The 22,016-nt window shown below is 42.4% G+C and overlaps 1 protein-coding gene across 6 annotated transcripts; it reads left to right on the top strand.

Moving 5' to 3' along the window:
* The first annotated feature begins 291 nt into the window (after positions 1-291).
* On the top strand, positions 292-21,603 carry ENTPD4 (ectonucleoside triphosphate diphosphohydrolase 4). Of its 6 annotated transcripts, none has more exons than XM_053366495.1 (14): positions 292-406; positions 1,512-1,620; positions 3,043-3,164; positions 4,940-5,119; positions 5,341-5,546; positions 7,063-7,213; positions 7,310-7,413; positions 10,020-10,079; positions 10,903-11,057; positions 13,778-13,944; positions 15,053-15,377; positions 17,528-17,613; positions 19,212-19,373; positions 19,897-21,603. In XM_053366495.1, exons 3-14 carry the CDS (start codon positions 3,157-3,159, stop codon positions 20,123-20,125), a joined length of 1,833 nt encoding a protein of 610 aa, XP_053222470.1. In that variant the 5' UTR covers positions 292-406; positions 1,512-1,620; positions 3,043-3,156; the 3' UTR covers positions 20,126-21,603. The 6 variants fall into 6 exon arrangements, with proteins under 6 accessions (XP_053222470.1, XP_053222472.1, XP_053222474.1 ...); XM_053366497.1 differs by having other exon boundaries at positions 10,903-11,033; XM_053366499.1 differs by having other exon boundaries at positions 3,043-3,160.
* Positions 21,604-22,016: the final 413 nt, after the last annotated feature.

Below are 22,016 nucleotides of genomic sequence, written 5' to 3' on the forward strand. Positions count from 1 at the left end.
TCCACGGCTTAAAGCAGCGGAGGCAAAGCCAAAGTCCCATCACCCCCTGCGCCGAGCCAGACTCCCATGATGCCCTGCGAAAGAAGCGCCCGTGGCCAGTCGCCATCTCGGTATATCAATGTGATAAATGAAAGAGATTCCCCCCTTCCTTTTCTTTATGGTTGTAGATCTATGTTTACACCGGAAGTGTGCCCAAAGGGACCCTGAGGCGACCGCGCGCGCGCTGCTCTATACTTCAACTCTACGGTTGAGGCGGCTCTTGCGTCCCACCGCGTTCGGCTATCGCATTTGACGTCACTTCCGACGCCCGGTCCTCCGAGACCCGGAAGTGGAGGATGGCTGAGGTGTCGCTATGCGCCCGGCGCGCGGCGCGCGGCCCGGAGAAGCCGGAGAGGCAGCGGCTGAGGTGAATTTTGGCGGGGAGGGGAAGGAAGGGCAGCGCGCCCGCGTATGTTGTGCGGCCAGCTCGGACTCCTGGGTTCTTCCTTCGCGCCCAGTGGCGCCGCCGCGGGCTTCCCTTCCGCCGTGTCTGAAAAGGCCAGGGAGGAAGAAGGGCAGGTTCCGGCGGCGGGAGGCGGCGGGGGAGGAGCCTCTCAGAGCCGTTTTTTGGGGAACGGGGGTTTGGTGTGGGATCCGCGCCGGTAACGGCCTCGGCGGCGGAGCTGCGGGACAGCCGTGCGGGAAGCGATGGGTGGCTGCCCCCCCCCCGTTGTGGCGGACGGCGCCCCTCGTTCCAGCGGCGGCGGAGGAGGAAAGTCCTGTGTTTGAATGGCTGTCCCGGGCCAGGCTGGTCTAAGGGGTAAACCGAGAGAAGCGTTCGTATAAACTGCGGTGAAACATGAAGTGTGTGTAGCAGCTTCCCACAGCTGGCTGGCTATTGGAAACTGTGTGCTGGGCTGGATCCTGTCACCCTCCAGATGTTGTTGGGCTGTTATCAGCCCCATAGCCAGTACTGAGGGATTATGGGAGTTGTGGTTCAGCAGCACCTTGAGGGCTAGAGGTCCCCTGTCCCTGTGCTATAGCCGTCAGCTTCCTAAAAATCTCATGCTTGTTACGTGGAAAGAACCAAGTGCAGAAAAGGGCATATTATACAGCTGCTGCATCAGCTCCCCTAGTTGGAAAAGTTGCAGCATTGGGAGCTTTTTAGCTTAGCAAAAAAAGAGGCTAGCAAAGGTATGCCTCAGCCAAGGGACTTTAGTTAGATGCAGCCAAGGTAATTCTTAATGTCTTAAAGCGCAGGAGCCCATGTATTACATAACATGCAGACATGTAATAAAAATGAAGTATTCTTTAATCCTGAGATGAAAGATGAACCTTTTTGCATATTTTCTTCCTCATAGGCCCCCATCCTTTCAAGTCTGGGATCTACTTGCTTCATTGTGCTGTTAAATGTAACCTAGCAACAGGGTATTATACTGACAGTGTAACTTGGTTTTTAAGTTAAGCAGATCTGCTGATTTTAATGAAAATCCCATTTTAATATCTTGTTTTTTCTTCCATTCTCCGTTTAGTTTCTGCATGATATGGCTTCTTCCAGCATTCTTTGCATGGAACTATTAAGATATGTAATTTGTATTAAATAGCTGGTATAGTTTGCCGGAAGGTCACAATGTTTCAGATGTAAGTAATTATAAGTACTTCATGTTGCGGTGTCATAATTTGGAACACGCACACTTGGAGTTCCATTTCAAACCATAAATTGTTAAGTGGAAATTACTCATAATAAGACTGCAGAGTCTGCATTAATGCCTTCAACAATGTTGGGAAACCTCTGGCCCATGAGACCATTTCCCCACCTGCCCCGTACCTGATGCCACATATGACATCAGGTGTGGAACAGGTAAAACACAGTTGCAGAGAAATAGTTGGAAGCCTTAAAATTCTCCTCTAAATATTCTTTGCCAGGCAAATTTTGTATGTGGTACCTTTTAAATGTTGCCCCAAAGGCAAGCCTGCTGGGATTTGTTCCACATGGCAGCTCCCAAACAGAGCTTCTGAGTGCAGTTGATCTATGCTGAAAGCAAGGTTTGCAGGTGCTGCCAATCAGTGTGTTGAGTGACACCATCAAAATATGTGCCTTTGTCCATGCAATTGGAAATCAAACAATGTGGGCAAAAGAAAATGCTTCAACTAATGTCATAGTGATGTCAGGCAATTCTCATACATGCATGAAATGGATTTTTTGAACATATTGTGATAGTGTTGCATCTGCTAGCAGCCAATTTGTTTCTGATTCAAGGTTCTAGTTTGTAAAGTTGTAATCATTATATATATTCCTTACACACACACACACACTGTGCTGATTGCTTCAAATTTTGTTTAGAAAGTAGGGATTAACTTGGTAATACAACTTGGAATCTTATTGCAGTTAAAGCCTTGATTGTATAATGTGGGTTTTTGTGTTTTGAAATGTTATTTAAAATACAGTGTGTTCTTCTGGTTATTTATAGCTGGAAGCTAGCAGCTTTGTTGCTTGCTTCAGCATCAAATTGCACTGATACAGAAGATGAATTTCAGCAAATGTATGCTGGAAGGTCATCAAGCATCAGACTACATTTAGTTAAGTGGGAAGTTTACATAACCTCACATTGCTCTGCTAGCTTCAGTGGAAGTAGTGTAAGCTAGCCCTTGGCTTCTTCGGAAGGAAGAGTGAGATATAAATTTAATAATAATAAAATTGCCTGTATCTCCAATTTGTGAGTAACTGTGCTAGTGCACTTGCTTCAGATATGAGAGATGAATTGACCACCTCAGAACGTGTATTTCATATTGCCATGCCCTCACACAGTATGGCTTGGTGAATGGAGTTGTTGAAGATGTATCTGAGAGGTCTTCACTATCCTTAGCCTAACAACATTGTTGTGTGGTTAAAATAGGACAGTCCCATGCACAGCATCCTGTACTTTTTGAAAGAAGGGTAGGATATAGATCAGGGATTATTGCTAATAATTTGTTACATTGGTTTAGTTTTTGTGCTCATCAGATGTTGGATCTGAATAAAAGTACCATCTTTTTAATATCACTGCAATCTTTTCTTTTCAGTTCCTATTTGTACCATTGGTCCTGGGGATTATGTTTGTGTGTTATGAATCTGTAACATTTGGCTGACAATAGAAGTCTCTCTTACTGTACCTTGCCTGATCAAACTGTTCTGAAATGGGTAGGTAAGTATCTGAATGCTGTCGGGGTGAAAGGAATATGCTGAGTGCTTGATGGGGATGAAACAGACTTAAAAGTCTATTTGACTTTGGGCTCCCTTAATTTTGACACTTCCTGTACTATTTCTATTGATGAAGGTACAGTTGGAGACAAAACATCTCACATTGTTAACAAGTACAGTGCTACCTCAGGTTAAGAACTTAATTCATTCTGGAGGTCTGTTCTTAGCCTGAAACTGTTCTTAACCTGAAGCACCACTTTAGCCAATGGGGCCTGCTGCGCCGCTGCTGCGCGATTTCTGTTCTCATCCTGAAGCAAAGTTCTTAACCTGAGGTACTATTTCTGGGTTAGCGGAGTCTGTAACCTGAAGCGTCTGTAACCCGAGGTACCTCTGTAAACTGTTACAGCTGAATACTGCACTATACAAGATACAAATAGGTACAAATAATGAATAAATAACAAAAGGTGCTGAATTTCAATTGCTTGTTTTCAGCACTTGTGTCATGAAGAAATATAAAACACAAAAGGAGCTCTGCTGAATACTAAAGGCCATTCTATTCTAGCACTCTGTTCTCACACTGGCCAACTAGATGCCAATGGGAATTCTGCAGTGAGTACTTGAAATTGACTTAAATGGAAAGGACTCACAGTGGCATTGCATATAAATTGGAAAAGTGGGTAAATGGTGTTTGGAAATAACAGCACATATAAAAATTATTTTTAATATATTTTACCAGGTTTGTCATCTACTTAACGCTTTAAAAATGAATTGATAAGATATGCATTTGAGAGATTGTGATAAAGGAAAAGTGTTCTTTGAAAAAATGTTGCACACCTGTAGCAAGCAGCATCATAAAGGAAGCATTGCCCTTTCTCACACAAGAAGAATGGTGGTACTTGCTTCCACAATTTAAAAAGTAATTTTATTCAAACTGAAATGAAAAGCTGCTACTTGATTAAATTGGGGCATCTTTTAGTAAATCAAAATGCATTTAATTGCTTAAATTAATCTAACTGATGAATGAATTGAAGATTCCATCTCTAATTACTGCAACTCTATGCCATAAATGTAGTACCCCTCATGTTGTAGTCCTGGAGTCTGAGATATGAGGATTTTGGCTTGCCCTAGGGTCATCTAATAAACTCTGCTTGACTTACAGCAGAAACTACAGTACACAAACTCTTGAATATAGCAGTGTATTAGAAGGCTACACTGTGGGAGCTGAAATTTCTGACCACATATACACTTTTGTGTGACTAAGCCATATCCCCTGATCATCTCTTCTTCCTCCCAGCAGTCTCCACCCTTGTGGCTTCACTCCTCTGTCCCCAGGCAGCTACTTGTGTTCATAGCAGTATTGGGGGCTATGCAGACTTAGCTTGCATTTACTCATCTACTTAAGCATATCTATGCTCTTAATATTGGATTGTTGCTTTAGTGTCAATAGTGATGATATTGATGTTTTAGAATTACTGTAATTGAGCATCGTGACTGCGATAGGAGGACAAGGTATACATCTTCTAAATACATACAAAGTGTAGGGAAGCATTTTAAATCTAGGAATTAAGAGTTAGTAATGTAACTTTTGGAGTCTTCCTTCAGTTCTTGAAACTGCAGAATCATCTATTTGAAGAGTTTACAATCTACTTAAATTCACCATGAAATATTTTCTGGCTTAGAACATTTGGGATCCAGTGACTGGATCCTTTGTGTGTCAGTGAGTGTACTATAGTAAGGCACCTTTTCAGACAGGCTATCTTTTTGTTTTCTAAATTTCAGGATCAGTGTTTCTTGTCTGTTTCCTGCTTCTTGGCACTTCAGCATTTCCCCAGTAGGGTGTCCACGAATATTGAACACCACGTTACGGCAGATTATTGTCATTGGGTTGCTCGCTGCTGCGTTTTTCCTGCTGTACTATTCTGTTGTAAAATATGGCTACAGGGACAAAAAGCTGCACAGGTAAGAACATCCTGTAAGACAAAAATATATATTCCAAAAGTGTTTGTTCACATCTGAGACCAACACAAGTAACAGTTGTTTTTGCTTTTAAATGTGCTTCTAAGTCCCTATAAATTGAATGCAAGTTGCAGTGAGATCTTATGCTTGTTGACTCTTTAAGCTCAGTCCCACTGGTTTCAATGAAATTTGCTGCTAAACAACACTTTGATGCTCTCTTCCAGGTATCTTGCTCGAGTAACCGACACAGAAGCTACAGATACCAACAATCCCAAGTTGAACTATGGTATTATGGTGGACTGTGGTAGCAGTGGATCTAGGATCTTTGTGTATTGGTGGCCGAGGCACAATGGCAACCCACATGATTTGCTGGACATCAAACAAATGAGGGACAAAAACAGCAAACCAGTGGTTATGAAAATTAAACCAGGTATTGGAGAAAAGGCCATAACTCCCCGCCATAGCTTAGCAGCATGTCTTAAAAGGAATGGTAATTTATAAAAATGTAGCAGTTTCATTTTATTAAATGTCTCATTGTGTTTTATCCCTGTTTTACTTGGGATGATACATGCAGGCCAATTCTGCCCATGTTTACTTGGAAGTCAGTCCATATAGCCAAGGGTTTTGATTTCATTCTAACCTCCTTCACCTCATTCCTGCAGACAGCTCTGCTTGCTATTGTAACATAAAAACAAAGAGTTGTTTCCCTGTGGTTTGAAATTCAGCACTGGTTGGCCTGTGCAGTAAACTGGAAGGTTATAACTTTAGAAAAACTCATTGAGGAAGGACCTATTGGTAGTTACGTCAGCTAACAGTGACTGTTTCATGGAAGCTACCTTGAGTATATATAAAAAGGTGGTATATAAATAGAATAAATAGAAACATAAACATGTTATGTTTAGATTTTATTTGTTGTCAGACTCGATCTGTGGCATCTGTTCAGTGTCCTTATTTTTTATGTGAATAAATATGATCAAGTCATACTTTTCTTTTCATCAATGAACTGTGTTTATATGCAATATTTACTAAAAAAAATACTGCTGTAGCCTAAAATGCTAATATAGCATGTGAAATTATGCTATTTGGCATATTTATGAAATTTACAGGGAATACCCTTAGGCATTTTTACTCAGGCACAAGATGTTTAGTGAAACTTACTTCCAATTTGAGGGGGGGGGGGAGAAAAAATTGGAGAACACTTAAAAAAACCACCTATGAAATGTCCTGTTTTCCAGAATGAGTGAAATGCTTTTAAGGATCTGGAATCTGTGGACCAGTTCTATTCAAAGTGCAAACTTCAGGATGCCATATTAAACTTCAAGCCGTATACTTTTCCTGACACATAAATTGAAAGATGCATCATTCAAGTACCTGTAATATGGCCTTTTCCCTGGCATTCAAACATACTGTGTATGCCTCCCTTCAAATAGATGGAATGATTATTTGACATCTTGGGCCCTTTCTGCTCCATTTGGTTGCATGGCTGTTATATGGACTCCAGTTATATATGCCTTTTATGCTCTAATAAAACATATTCCAAGGTCTATTATAATACAACCTTTGTAGCATGGGAGCCAAGGTGTTTTACCTTTTGCCTAGATAATGTTACTAATCTCAGCTCACATATCATGGGTTTTTTCAACAACAGTCTTGACCTTTCCAGAAACAGGCTTTTTTAAAACCAATAAATCACTTTTGTAGTAATGTTATGGCCACATGAATTATACTGGCTAGTAGATCCCTTTGCTCAGGCAGTATTTTGTCTTTAATTGGATTGGCATACTGAATGTTACCCAGAAAATTCACCAAAAAAGCAAACAGGTTATTCAGCTTCCAACTCTTACAATCAGAAACTCTTTGAAATAATAAGGGGTTTTTTGTATGTTGGACTCTCCCACTTTCTGCTGTATACATATATACTCATGTATTTCCATTGCTTTTTTTAGGCATTTCAGAATTTGCTACCTCTCCTGAAAAAGTCAGTGACTATATTTTCCCACTTCTGAGCTTTGCTGCTGCACATGTACCCCGTGCAAAACATAAAGAAACACCTCTGTATATCCTTTGTACAGCAGGGATGAGAATCTTACCAGAGAGGTGACTGAATATCTTTTTTTTCTATTACAGTTTAATACAGAGAATTGAGTATCTTAGGGGTCTATTTGTATTTTAAACATATTTGGAATCTTGCAGCCAGCAAAAGGCAATACTAGAAGACCTGCTAACTGATATCCCAGTGCATTTTGATTTTCTGTTTTCGGACTCGCATGCTGAGGTTATTTCAGGAAAGCAAGAAGGTAAGGAACTGCTTTTGAAAAAGACAAGTTTGAAACCACATTCACTAGACTGATGGAATGTCTGTCCAGGGAGCAGGTCCCCTTCAGTGGGTGACAGAGAACTGCTACAAGAAACACAATTGTAAGAGATGCTGTGGATGACAACACAGAATGAGGAGAGCAATGTCCCTTTCCAGGATGTCTATATACCTAGTTAGCCCACAACCAGATTGTGTCGATACCAGGTCACTCCAATTTTAAGAAGCAAAAAACACAGGCAAATTGGAAGTTAATTTTGAAGGGGCAGGGGCTCCTTAGATTGCTACATTTCCTCTCTACTATAAATTTAAAAAAATATCCAGGGATGTAGCAGGGTTAGGGAGTTTGAGGGTGTTAGTTTGGTGGTTGGTTTTTTAGGTAGAATATATTTGGTGGGAAGGAGAATGAATAGATGAGAAGTCTTCCCTGCATGATATAAGAGTAAAATCAGCTGGATTTGTGCAGTATCGAGAGATGCTGAGAAAGGGCTTTATTGGAGATTCATCAGTGGAATGTCAACAGTTGATCTGAATAAAGCAGATTCTAAATGTGATGTGGGTGGCGCTGTGGTCTAAACCACAGAGCCTAGGGCTTGCCAATCAGAAGGTCGGCTGTTCAAATCCCCACGATGGGGTGAGCTCCTGTTGCTTGGTCCCAGCTCTTGCAATTCAAAAGCACGTCAAGTGCAAGTAGATAAATAGGTACTGCTCCAGTGGGAAGGTAAACAGTGTTTCTGTGTGCTGCTCTGGTTCGCCAGAAGCGTCTTAGTCATGCTGGCCACATGACCCGGAAGCTGTCTGTGGTCTGTGGACAAACGCCGGCTCCCTCAGCCAGTAAAGCGAGATGAGCACCACAACCCCAGAGTTGTCTGCAACTGGACTTAACGGTCAGGGGTCCTTTTACCTTTAAATGTCTTTGAATAACCATACACTGTTTACCCCCACACCCCTCCATTATTTTCAAATACAATTACATAGTGTGAAATGCACTTTTTGAAACTCACCTGTATTTCTTGTAGCATCCTTAGATTTCTCTTATTTTTTAATTTTATATATTTATATTCTATATTTGGATTTTTTAAAAAAAAATCAAGGCAGCGTACAAAATGCAAGAAGAAAATTGGCATAAAAACTTGATGAAAAACATAAATAAGTCATCAGGTGTTTCTTTGTCTGCTTAGCTGACTGCTTAATTCTCTGCACACATCACAGGTACTGGAATCTTTATTTTTTTGTAAGCCTTTCTTTATCCCTTGTTTGATTTTTCCAGCAATACACCTCTTTCCCCTCATCATAGTTCCTGTGCCTTGTGGCCCTCGAGAAGATGTTGCACTACAACTCCTATCATTCTTCTGGGGATGATGGAAATTGGAGTCCCAACAACATCTAGAGGGCCACAGAGTCCCCACGCCTGTTTTAGCTAAGCCATTGTGTTCTGTTATTTATAGGTGTTATAAAGCTGGAGGGACGCGGGTGGCGCTGTGGGTTAAACCACTGAGCCTAGGACTTGCCAATCAGAAGGTCGGCGGTTCGAATCCCCCGCGATGGGGTGAGCTCCCGTTTTTCAGTCCCAGCTCCTGCCAACCTAGCAGTTCGAAAGCACGTCAAAGTGCAAGTAGATAAATAGGTATCGCTCTGGCGGGAAGGTAAACGGCGTTTCTGTGCGCTGCTCTGGTTTGCCAGAAGCGGCTTAGTCCCGCTGGCCACATGACCCGGAAGCTGTACGCCAGCTCCCTCGGCCAGTAAAGCAAGATGAGCGCCACAACCCCAGAGTCGGTCACAACTGGACCTAATGGTCAGAGGTCCCTTTACCTTTACTATAAAGCTGCAAGAGCACACTCTGGTGGCAACATTTGGAATTGCTGGGCAGAGCACTTTCATACTACAGTACAGTCATACCTCTCAAACGCATTGGCTCCCGAACAAATCAGCTCCCGAATGATCGAAACCTGAAAGTGAGTGTTCCCATTTTCAAATGATTTTCAGAAGCTGAATGTCTGGCGTTGCTTCCGCTCCTGCAGCCAATCGGAAGCCTTGCCTTGATTTTTTAACTGTTCCGGGAGTCAAATGGACTCCTGGAATGCATTCTGTTCAAGAGCCAAGGTACAACTGTACATAGATTTTTAGAAGGTCTTGGAGAGGCTGGAATTTTCTGTTTATTTCACACATCATTGTGGGCAGTGAGGAATTGTTGTTTTTCTTTTTTTTACCCATGTACCTGAGAAGTAGCATGTCTGGATTAATTCTTTTAAAAGGAAAGTAGTTTTCCATACAACTCAAGTTTATTGGGGCTCATCCAGACTTGTAGTTGTCCAGTGCCTAGAATGCAGTTTTACCCTTGCCCTGCCATTTTCCTCCAGAAAACCCGCTCTTTAGCAATAAATTGCAGCAAACATCAATCCAGAGTAAACCTGATTGGCATTTGCTCTGATTCAGTGGTAAAGATCTGGTTTCCCGGGGTGAAAGTGACTGGGCAAGGGCAAGTCTCGTTGGGCCCTTGTTATAATACTGTTTTAATTAAGTTTACTATTTTTAAAGGTGCAGCCCGATAACTTTTAATACTTAAAATTGTTCTCTTAAATTTTCTAGGAGTATATGCATGGATTGGAATCAACTTTGTCCTTGGAAGATTTGAGCATACCGATGATGGCAAGTGTCTTAATAGCACTCTATGTAGCCTACCAAAGGGAGAAATGGTGTTGATGGTCCGATGGCTGTTGCTAGTGGACAATATCCTGCAGCAGCTGTGAATGAAAGTTGATCAGCAGCTGTGCTTGGTGGATTCTGATCCATAATAAAGATATAGAGTCTAAAAATATGTGTGTCTTATTAGAGAACAGAAGGCATAAAACAATACCCTAAATATTTTCAGCTACAGAAGTTTTAACAAGGCATTGTGTGTGTGTGTGTGTGTGTGTGTGTACACACATGCACCAGGAAGTCCCAAAAACATTAGCTTTTGAGAGGTATGGAGGAGACTTTGAATAAGTGCTTCAACCCCATACTGTATTATTTTCATTGCTATTTTCTGTATCTTTCCCAGCTCTGTGTTACCATTTCTGAAAATAATATACAAGGCATTCTAAATATGCCTACTTTAGAATGTCATTGCAGCGTTTCCTGTTTTACTCCAAACTTCTTTCCTAATACTGTTAAAATATAGCACATATTTTCTCCCACCACAAGCTAACTTTCCTATTACCTTCCAGGACTCTTGTCATTATGGCTGTGATGTGGGATTATTGGGGCACTATGATCAGAGAGCTTACCAAGAGTCCTCCTCAAGAGTGTTATACCAAGAATTGCATGTTTTTGTCAACTCTGCAGCCTAGCAAACTCTTGGCATTAGGCTGCCATTGCAGGATTGCCATTTCTACATTGTACCAAGCAATGGCAGTGCAAATGTTTGAAATTCAGATCCTCAGAAGGGTTTGCCCCCACATCTCAACATCCTTCCTGTCTTGTCTTTCAGAGGATGATGCTGTAGTGGAGGTGCATATTCCTGGCAGTGAAAACACGGAAGCCATTCTTCGAAAGAGGACTGTGGGTATACTTGACATGGGTGGTGTGTCAACTCAAATAGCATACGAAGTCCCTAAAACTGTAAGCTTTGCCTCTTCACAGCAGGTTATTATCTGTACAACTTTTCCTTCTTTTCCTTTTGTTTTTTTCCTGTGTTTTAATCCATATACCATTGATTCTTTTTCTTTTGCGTGTTATGAGTTCTGTGCTTCACTACGTGACATCTTCACCCCAAGACAAGAGGAAGTTGCATCTTGATGTCCATCAGCTAAGCAGTCTGCCTGTACATGATTCATTTCATCAGTCAGTTTAATACAAATGTCCTTGAATTATGCTACACAATTGTTAACTTTTCCTGGTGTTTAACCCCCATTTTGAATTGTGCCATTGAATTGTGACACTTCTGGTGGGAATATGCGGTGGTATATGGATTGTGGGTGTTACTTATTTTGGTTTGTTGGTTTGTTTTTATAAAGTTTTATTCAGACCTTTCCTAATACATTGCAATAAAAACCAACTAATCTAAACAAAAACATAAACATAAAAAAGAAAGAAAAAAGAATTCAAAGTCCTCTTTCACAGATAAATCTTAACTTGTCACACACAGAGACAGGTGAACCATCCTAGCTCTCACCTGGGAGATTCTCTTCCCTGCCTCATGCAGGTTCTTTTGTCAGTTATCAGTAACCTTCATCAGCATGTTACCCCCTCTTTAACCCTGAATAGAGAGCCACAAATAATACAAAAGACCAAAGCAAAGCAGAAAGAAAAAGGAAAGAAAACAAATAAGAATATTAAAGAAAAGAATAAAGTGGAAATGAAAAATAAAAAGTAGATAAAAAGGACTTCCAACTATCCATCTGTCAGGTATATATACAATAGTTCTTCAAAACAGTCAAATGTTCAATCTAGAGTAGTATCCAGCTGTTCCTTCCTCTGCTAGGTGCTTTTTTCTAGTTTTCCATCTGGGACTCTTCTGTTCATTTCTTTCGCTGCAAGAAGTCCAAAGGAGGTTCTTCGATTATTATTATCTGTAAGAGTCAACAATAGTCCTCCTCCAGTCCAACATAACAACGTTCCCTCCAATTTTAAGAAACATTCAGTCCTTATTCCTTCCAGAATTTCTTCACTATGGTTATGTATTAACACAACAGTCTATAATTATTTAGTTCTTATATGGTCATTAATCCACTCCCAAATTCATATCTTCCAAACCCCTTTTCCTTGTAGCTATTGGTTGTCAATCCTTTTTTTTTAATAGAATTTTTCTCCTCTTCCATTCTTTTTCCAAAAATGTTGCAGGAGACGTAGTAGCTTTTTCTTCCAGTTTCAATCAAAATTATACGCACAGTCCTTTCGTTCTCAACACTATCTCTTCTAGTTCAGGATATTTCTTGGTCTCTCCATCTATGCACACCAGCACCTCCTCCAACATCATAACTCCAGCATTTGGCTATTTACTCCTTCAGGCATCTGTGTGGATGTTCTCTGGATTTCATCCTCTATTGTCTCCAATTTTACCATTCCGTTCTCCTTTTCTGGCAGTTCTCCATCAGCATTTTCTCCAAGTATTCTATAACTTCTCCAGCTTCGGCTTTACACAATACAATTTTTAAAACCATTTTACTCACCTCCACTTTAATTTCTAACAGTTGCTTATGGAATAATTGCTGCATGACATTGACAGTTAATGGTTTAAAATAAAAAATTAAAAAAAAATTCCTTCCAGTAGCAGCTTAGAGACCAACTAAGTTTGTTATTGGTATGTGCTTTAAAATAGTTTAAAATTCAGCATCCACGGTGCACTCTCAGAAATCCACACGGTTTTTGCCTATCTTAAGAGTCAAGCAGTGCATTCCTAACATTTCAGTCCCATAGGCAGCCATGTAGCTCCACTTTTCAAGCAACACATTAATCAGTGAGATGGAGGGTTGAAAATAGATCACAATAAAATGAAAACCTCTCAGAAATGGAGAACCTCCCAGCTGTAGATAACTTTATTTGATAAATTACTTAAACACGCTTCATCCTTTATTTGTTTTCAGCCTCTTAATGATGTGTCCTCTTAAGCCAACTGGCAGGTCATATTTCACGTGAACATTTTAACCAACAGACAGAGAATGCCTCTGTAGAAATAGTCTCTGTAGTAATTTCAAAAGTAATTCAGGAAAGGAGGTTTTGCTGGACTTTGCTCTAGAGACTAACCTCTAGGGCTATTAAGTGGTGTTTGCGCCAGGTTATGTTTCTTTTGCCCCCAATGCATGTTCCTCAAAGATTTCTCTGTCCCATGGAGGGAGTAATAATTCCAGGGCATTCAGAAGTTAATATATCTGCCCCTTGCCTTCAGTAATTTATACTTGATATGTGGTAAAGATGTCAAAGGGAGGGAAGGAAAAGAAGAGGCAAGAGTTAACGGGTGAATATAAGAACATGCACAGTTCCCCCATGGGTGGCTGCAATCAGTTTGGATCATAAATTGTGCAGATTTGGTCAACTAGCAGAGTTTTGGTTGTTGGTGCCACTTTCTTTAGCAAGGGGTACCCAATGTGGTGCTCTCTAAATGTTAATCAACTGCAACTCCTATCAGCCCCAACCAGCATGCCTGATTGCCAGACATGATGGGAGTTGTAGTCCAACTGCATCTGGAGGTCCCCCGTTTTGACACTTGGGTATTAAGCACAAAGAGTTCCTCTAGAGAAAGTTCTTGTGAAAATGTTTAGAGAGCTGCAGATTTGAAATAACTTCCCTATATTCAGAGTTAAGTGTTACACAACACAAAGCAGAGCTGTTCATGCCTCTTTAATCTCGTGTTTTGGGATCTGCAGGAGGAGGTGGCCAAGAACCTACTTGCAGAGTTTAATCTAGGGTGCGATGCTCACCAAACTGAACATGTGTACCGAGTTTATGTGGCAACTTTCCTCGGCTTTGGTGGAAATGCTGCCCGGCAGAGATATGCAGACAGCATATTTACCACCACAGTATTTAGAAACAGGTAATATTCTATAATTAACTTGATTTCCAGATCCAAATGATTTCCCTCCTATACATGTCAACATTTAAATCTTCCCCAGTGAGATGGGCACATCTTCAGATGGTTGCAATAATCATGTAGGTAAGAGCTATTTGACAGTGGGACAGACGTTCTCAGAAGGTGGTGGACTCTTCTTCATTAGAGATTGCTAAGCAGAAGGTGGATGCTTTAGTTGAGATTCCTGAATTGCAGGGGGTTGGACTAGATGACCATGAAGGTCCCTTCCAATTCTACAATACTATGATTCTATAAGCTCCTTCCCAGCACCCTCTCCCTGTAGGGCTTTGGCTCAACTGGAACTCCAGTCAGGCTGGTTCTGCCCCCACCCCTTTCCTCACACCTCAGTTCCAAGGAACTTGGAAGCCTCACTCTTAACTGCTATGTGTCTCCACAGCCCTTCCTTATTTGACTTATCTCCCAGCCATCATTATGATTAATATTGCCCTTTACTCAGTTTGTATATACTGCCCTTCACAGGGCGGTTCACAAAATGAGAACACAAAATACATAACAAACAAAAACAAACCAATAACCCCTCTCCCACAAACAGATTTAAAAGGCTGTATAATGTTTACTCAGCCAAAGGCCTGGTTATAGAGAAATGCTTTTGCCTAGTGCTTAAATATGCCATGAAGGTGCCAGGTGAGTCTCCCTGGAGAGAGCAGTCCAGAAGCGGGGAGCCACCACAGAAAAGACCCTGTTCTCATGTTACCACCCTCTGGACTGCCAGCAAGCCCTGCTGACCAGCGTCCCGATCGCGTATCCACAAGAGGAACATTAGAAAATGCTTTCTCATGGGAGCGGTGGGCCCTCCTTCACGGGTGGGATGGTTGTCTGTCAGGGATGTTAAGCACAGGTGGAATGGTCCTCCATTAAGGATGTTGTAGTTGCATCCTGCATTGACCACCACAGGCCGACTAGAAGTCACAGATTTTGCCATTGTGTTGCTTTCCCCAGTTTGTGCCTGCCCACCTGACACAGCGCTGGGTGGGACCACTCTCCAAGGCAGAGCCATCTGGTATCCTGTAAACGGTTTCTGCACATGTAACTTGCTCAATCTTCTTTGCAGGCTTCTAGGCAAACAGATTGGTATGACTTCTGACACCCCCTATTTAGACCCTTGCCTGCCTTTGGATGCTGAGGATGAAATCCAGCAGAATGGGCAGAAGATGCATCTTCGAGGGACAGGAGATTTCCACTTGTGCCGTGATGTTATTCAGCCTTTCATGAATAAGACAAATGAGACGCAGACTTCTTTGAATGGCATTTATCAGCCTCCTGTGCACTTTGAGAACAGCGAGTTCTATGGCTTCTCGGAGTTCTATTACTGTACCGAGGATGTATTGCGGATGGGAGGAGAGTACATTGCTGCTAAGTTTATTAAAGCTGCAAAGGTAAAAGGTCCCTCTGCTTTTGGGTGGTGAAGGGGGCAGCTAGATTGTCAGACCAAGGGCTAGGTTCATCTTCTCAGTGAACCCACAAAGCTAATTTGGTGATCTTGGGCCAATCACTTTTCTCTCAGCCTAACCAGCCTCAGATGGTTGTTGTGACAGTGAAATTGGCAGTGGTGGTGGTGGGGTGTAAGAGAGAGAGAGCGTGCTTTTTATATGACCCTGAGTTCCTTGGAAGGAGGGCAGCCAAAATATAATAAAATTAATGCTACTCTTTATTACACATGTACATGAGTTGTGATTGATGCTGAAGAGTTTTGGTTCTGAGAGTCCTAAGTTTCTATCATTAAGGTAACATTCTGCTATATAGGTATATTTATTTCATTTACGAATTGCTTTCCATGAAACATCCCAAAGCGATCGACAATAAACCCACCAATAAGAAAGATTTCCTAACCGATACAGATACAAACTGAGATGGGAATATTCACTTAAAAGGATTTTTGAAAAAGGAAGGTCTTCAGTTGGTACCAAAAAGGACAATAGAGACAGCGCTTGTATGATATGTAGCGGGGTGGGTTCCAGAGGTATAGACATATACATGCAATACACAGATTTCCTGCATATGTTCAATAAAATCCTCACCAGCCAACTCCTTAATTTTCGGTTTCATGGAGAGGGAACAGCAGGGGGTGGTAGTTAACTGTGATCAAACTGGGGAAGAGGTTTGGGCATGAAGAGTGGCTGGAGGGAGCCTGGGTGAGGGATAGTGCAGTTGCTCATAGTGGTGGAGCAGAGATGGGTGGTGGAGATGGAAAGAGATGTAATTTTGAGCTAGTAGGCTCTGCAAGCTCATACTGACAAGGGAGAAGCAAGTTCTTTAAAAAGGTGCTAAATTTTTATTTGAGCCCAATTGACACTTTTCTTTTTATTTAGAGAACCTGTTTCTCCCTTGAATGTGTTCCTGTTATAACCCCCACCCTGTTTCATTCCTGGAAGCTCTTCATACATATTTAAGTCTCATTGTAAGTGGATGGAGGTGCATTACTTTTTGTTGGGCTTGGCCCTAAGCAGGGAGGGGCATTCATGTTTGACTCCTCTTTATTGCATGCTGCTTTTTTAAAGAGTTTTGAAAAGGATTATCTTTAATTTTATCCTCTGAACACAGTGAGCACTATACTGTGTAACAACCCTTCCCTGCTGGCTGGCAGAAGGGATAAAGGGCTGCCTAAAATCTGCCTTTGCCCCCACAAATTCTGAATGCCCCACCCCCAAGATTAGCTAACTTTGCTCCCATATGCTTTAGTGTATTTGAAAAAAAGCTAACAACATTGTAGAGTGGCTTCAAGAACCACTGATTATGAAGCAATTTGCATGTAAAATTGCTGTATAAAATGTTGTTAATCTTTAGGTCCATCTTCTGGTGAGCTCAGATATCTGAAATAATGCATCTCCCTTAATTAGCCACCCCAGTTCCTTAGACCAAGGCAGAGAGGCCCTTTTTGTTGTCCCACCACCACAGGCAATAGCTTTGGTAGTGACATGGGAGAGGGCCTTTTCTGGTAGTGGCCCAGTTGTGGATGAAGTATGCCAGACACATTTGGCATTTTGGTGCCTGACAAATACCCGTTTGATTGCACAGACATTTGGGGGATTATTAGTCCGCTCCTAGTTAGTTTTAAGTACTTAGGCAGTTTGGGATATATGTTAATAGTTTTAATCATATTTTTACCAGCTCTTGTTTATTAAATATGGATATATTACTGTTTTTAAGTTTTTGTAACCCTGAGATTTGTAGATGATTGGGATAAAAATTCTGTGAGATAAAGGATAGATAAATACAGAAATATCTCCCTACCGTTCTATTTTATCCTTGCAATAATGTTGGGGTTGGTCAGGATGAGAGACGGTGACTGGACCATAGTGCATTTTCCCATGGTGAGGGGATTTGAACCTGCTCTTCCTAATTGAGGTTGGGCACTCTGTCCAATATGCTGCGCTGCTTCTCTGGTTAATGCAATAGCCCTCAATTTTCTTAGCCCCCAATATTTCATTACATTCCTTGCCTCCAAAAATGTATAATATTTTCTATATAATATTTTCACATTGCCTTCAAAATGTAGATATTTACATTCTTTGTGTTTCTTTTTCAGGATTATTGTGCAACAAAGTGGTCAGTCCTAAGGGAACGTTTGGACCGTGGTCTTTATGCCTCGCATGCAGACCTTCATCGATTGAAGTGAGTGTTCATATTCTCTCATAGCTGGATCTGCTTGAGCATCCTTCCTGGGGAGAGAAGAGCCGAGAACAAATTGCACCAGTAGTTCCTAGAAGGAAACACTTCAAGGAGGCCCAGAAGCATTCATTCTTGCCATCTGAACTACTAGTCATAAACTGCAGAGTTTTTTGGAACTGTGGTTGAGTACCGAGTACAGTTTCATAAGCAATGCTATACGTTTATAGCTATTTCGTATAACAGAGTTCTAGTGCAAACAACCACTAGGACTGTTGCAGTTCCCATGTGGTGGAGGAGAGAGACCCACCCCACAATGGGGCTGACCTCCTACACAAGCCGCTTAGTACAGTGGTACCTCTAGTTGCTGTTCGCACCCCGAAAAGTCCACAACTTGAGCGCCTCTTCTGCGCATGTGCACAGCGCAATCAAATACTTCTGTGCATGCACGAAGATTGCTTCTGCGCATGCGCGGGCGGCAAACCTGGAAGTATACACTTACAGGTTTGCCGCGTTCATAAGATGAAAGTCGGTAATGAGTGGAACACAACATGAGGTATGACTGTAATGCAAATGCCTGATCCGTGAACTTCGGTCTTCCCCCACATAAGCTGGGCTTCCATAAAATCACATTGCGCACCTGGTGGTTCACACAAGCTCTTACCTCCATGTTGGAGGAGTAGTGAGGGGACGTCCTCCATCTTGGGAGGAGAGTAATGATCCAGTGAGTTTATGAATCATATCTTAGTGTTCCCGAAGGTGACTGATTAGTGAAAAAGGTTTATACTTTTCGGATCCGCAGTGCCAGATCTGTTAAATGCTGCTATTCCTGGAAAAATGGAGTGGGTAGCACTGTGGTCTAAACCACTGGGCCTCTTGGGCTTGCTGATCAGAAGGTCAGTGGTTTGAATCCACGGGACGGGGTGAGCTCCCGTTGCTCTGTCCCAGCTTCTGCCAACCTAGCAGTTCGAAAGCACGCCAGTGCAAGTAGATAAATAGGTACCACTGTGGCAGGAAGGTAGACAGCGTTTCCGTGCACTCTGGCTTCCGATACACCGTTGCGCCAGAAGCAGTTTAGTCATTCTGGCCACATGACCCGGAAAGCTGTCTGTGGACAATGCCGACTCCCTCGGCCTGAAGCGGGATGAGCGCCCCACCCCACAGTCGCCTTTGACTGGGCTTAACCATCCAGGGGTCCTTTACCTTTTACCTTATCTATTCCTGGAAAGTCCAATAATGCTGTCTATTAATTACAGAAAATTAACATGAGAAAGGCTTGTTAAAGTAGCCAATACCTAAGCTTTCATCCCACCTTTTTATCTCTTGGGTTTAATGTTCAAGCCTGCTGGAGCAGATGCACTCCCTCTGTCATAGCAAAACTTAATAATCTATTCCATATAAGCGCCTCATTTGTTGGCTGCAATCTAGAGAATGTCTGTGTAAGTTTAAGTAAAAAGTGTGCCCTTGAATATGCAATTATATGTAAATGCACAAGACCAAGGGAATTCAGTTATTCTTTTTAGGCTGTTCTTTTTATGTCTTAACGAGTTCTGCTTCTGTTTAAAAACAGCAGAAGTTGACTTCTTAATGTTTATTCTTTGTAGGTATCAATGCTTTAAGTCAGCCTGGATGTATGAAGTGTTTCACAACGGTTTCTCTTTTCCTGTAAACTATGGCAACTTAAAAACTGCACTGCAGGTCTATGACAAAGAGGTGCAATGGACGTTGGGGGCCATTCTCTATCGAACACGATTTTTGCCTTTGAGGTATGGCTTCGCTTTTCTTAAGTGTGGTGTTCAAAAAGAGCCAGTCACCAGTCACAACCCTTTCAGTGGATAATTTTCTCCAGAAAACTTTGCATCTGTGATGCTTTCTGAGCATCATGTAGAGCTAGTGAGTTGCCCACCACATGGTGGGAATAGAGGACGAATGGGATGGTAAACACTAGTTGTTGTTCACCTCTGTGTGCCCTGTTCCTTGAGACCAGCACAGCAGCCTTTGCTGTTGGGTTGCTAGGCATTCAGATAGGTTTGAGAGGATGAAAGGAATTGGTCTAAGAGGAAGATGACATTAGTGTTACAGCCGCTGACATCACAACTCCCCCCCCCCATAAAGTTCTAAGGGATAGTTTAGGAGTTGGGGCTCTTCCCACTTGAAAATCAGCATATTCCTCAGTTGCCCTCTCAGCTTTCTTCTGGCATCTCTCCCACCCTTGCAGAGGCTGACTTGCTGAGGTGTGGGTTGCTGTAAGATTTCTTTCACGCTAATAATTTTGTTCTGTTTTCCCAGGGACATCCAGCAGGAGAATTTCCGAGGCAATCACTCCCATTGGCGCAGCTTCTCCTTTGTTTACAACCATTACCTATTCTTTGCCTGCTTCTTTGTTGTGCTGCTGTCCATCCTGCTGTACCTGTTGCGATTGCGACGGATTCACCGGCGAATGCTACACAGCGGCCCGTCCCCTTCCCTCTGGATCGAGGAAGGCCTCCCGCCACAGAAGATCCCAGGAGCCTTATAAGCTGCTGAACACTGGTCTTAGGACTTGCTAAAGAAAAAGCCATCATTTTTGCCTCAGGGTTCTTTTCTCATCCCTAGAAACCGTTGCCCAAGTCTCTTGCTGCGGTGTTGGAATCGAGAGGTCACCTGTACCTGGAAAACTGAGGGGGGAAAGCAGGGTCAGCTCCGCTTGGCTAGACTGAGGGAATATCAGCCAAAATTATTTTAAAAACTCATACCTTAAAAGTAAATGCACTTTGACATTGAGGGGAGATGTTGTAGAGGGAGGAACGAAAAGGGTGGGGCAGGGAAGACTTAATGCCAGTAAATAAATAAATGGGAAAGAAGCAAACTAGTCTGTTCTCCACTGTTCTGTACACAACTACTGTGATTGTTCTCTCAATATATGGTAAGCCAGCTCATAAAAAGTTCCTGTGGATGTGAGGGAAATCTTATTAACCAATAATCCATCCTGTAAGGCAGGGCTGGGGAGCTGGATGGGGCTGGCTGGCCAGACCATTATCTTCCTGCACCTCTCGTGCCCACAGTGACATTGGGTGACCCGTTTTTGCCTGCATGGTTTGAAATCAGACTGTGGGCAGAAGCACAGCCTGCAAAGCACAGACTTATCAGTTGAATGTCAGGGCTTGCAGAGTGCTATGCACAGCCCATCCTGACAGGCAGCTGATGGACAATGCCCGAAACCCCCTTTTGGCTGTAACTCATATGATGTTTAGTGTTGGGCAGGTAAGCCCAGCTGAAATGGCCCGGTAGACTTAATTGAGCCCATGGGCTGGAGGCTCTCCATTGGAGCCCTCAGGATATCTCATTTGTCCCTAAGATCCACACACTCCGTATGCCCCAGAGCCACACTGACATCAGACAAAGGGTTCTTTAATATATTCATTCCTGGTGTGAACAGCAACATAGGCTTTAACAGAACTCTCCCTTGGTGCTCTTAAGCTGCTTGCTGTGTCTGCACAGAGGAACCAGCACCCAGGGAGAATTGCGCAAAGTGAGAGTCAGCAGCAGGATTCATAAACCCTTCACCGCTGTAAGCAAATGCACATTGCAAGACGAGGCCTCCACCCAGTCCTCTGCTGCTGTCCACGCCGGGAATGAGGGTGTTAAAGAGCCTTTTTTTTGGTGTCTTGGCTTGCCTGTGAGTGTTTCAGTGAACAGTGCCAATATGGCTGGTCTTGAAGCCCTTGCTCTGTTTAAATGTCTTTAAAAAACATTTTGTAAAATATGCTGACCAGGGCAATAGATCTTGAGGTTCTGAGCCGCCCCCTGAAAAGAGGGTTCTTCAGTTTGTTAATGTTGTGATGTACAGTATTCTTGCAATATTGGGATGGAGCAAACCTGGCTAGCCATTGTAATGTACTGGTGTTGGGAAATGCACTCATAACATGGCACAGTTGGCCTTGCCTGCAGTCCACCTGGTGTGCTTGGTAGCACTATCTGTGCTGCAGCAGAGAGTTAATATATGTGTGGCTTTCAGTCTTTGGGCCTGGCAGTAATTATTGATCCTTTTGTAGCAGCAAATAATTGAGTGAGACTGAAACACTGCTTGGACGCGTGCTGGAAAGATAACATGTATGCTGTCATGTCCTTATTTCTGGCTATAGAAACTGTTTTTTACTTGAAAGAACATGTTCATAATTTAAAGTGGCATTTGTGTGAACATCTCATAAAATACAAGCTTTATCATCTTAGAAAGCAGCATCTGGTTTCACTCATGCATGAAGGGGTGTGTGTGTGTGTGTGTGTGAGAGAGAGAGAGAGAGAGAGAGAGAGAGAGAGAGAGAGAGAGAGAGAGATACTAGCCTAATTGTACCTTATTAGAATCTCTTCCAGGCTTGTGAAGTTGGAGTGGGAGGATACATTTGAAATTAATTATAATCTTTTGACTG

Source organism: Podarcis raffonei, chromosome 15 (assembly GCF_027172205.1).
Source record: "Podarcis raffonei isolate rPodRaf1 chromosome 15, rPodRaf1.pri, whole genome shotgun sequence".
NCBI lineage: Eukaryota > Metazoa > Chordata > Lepidosauria > Squamata > Lacertidae > Podarcis > Podarcis raffonei.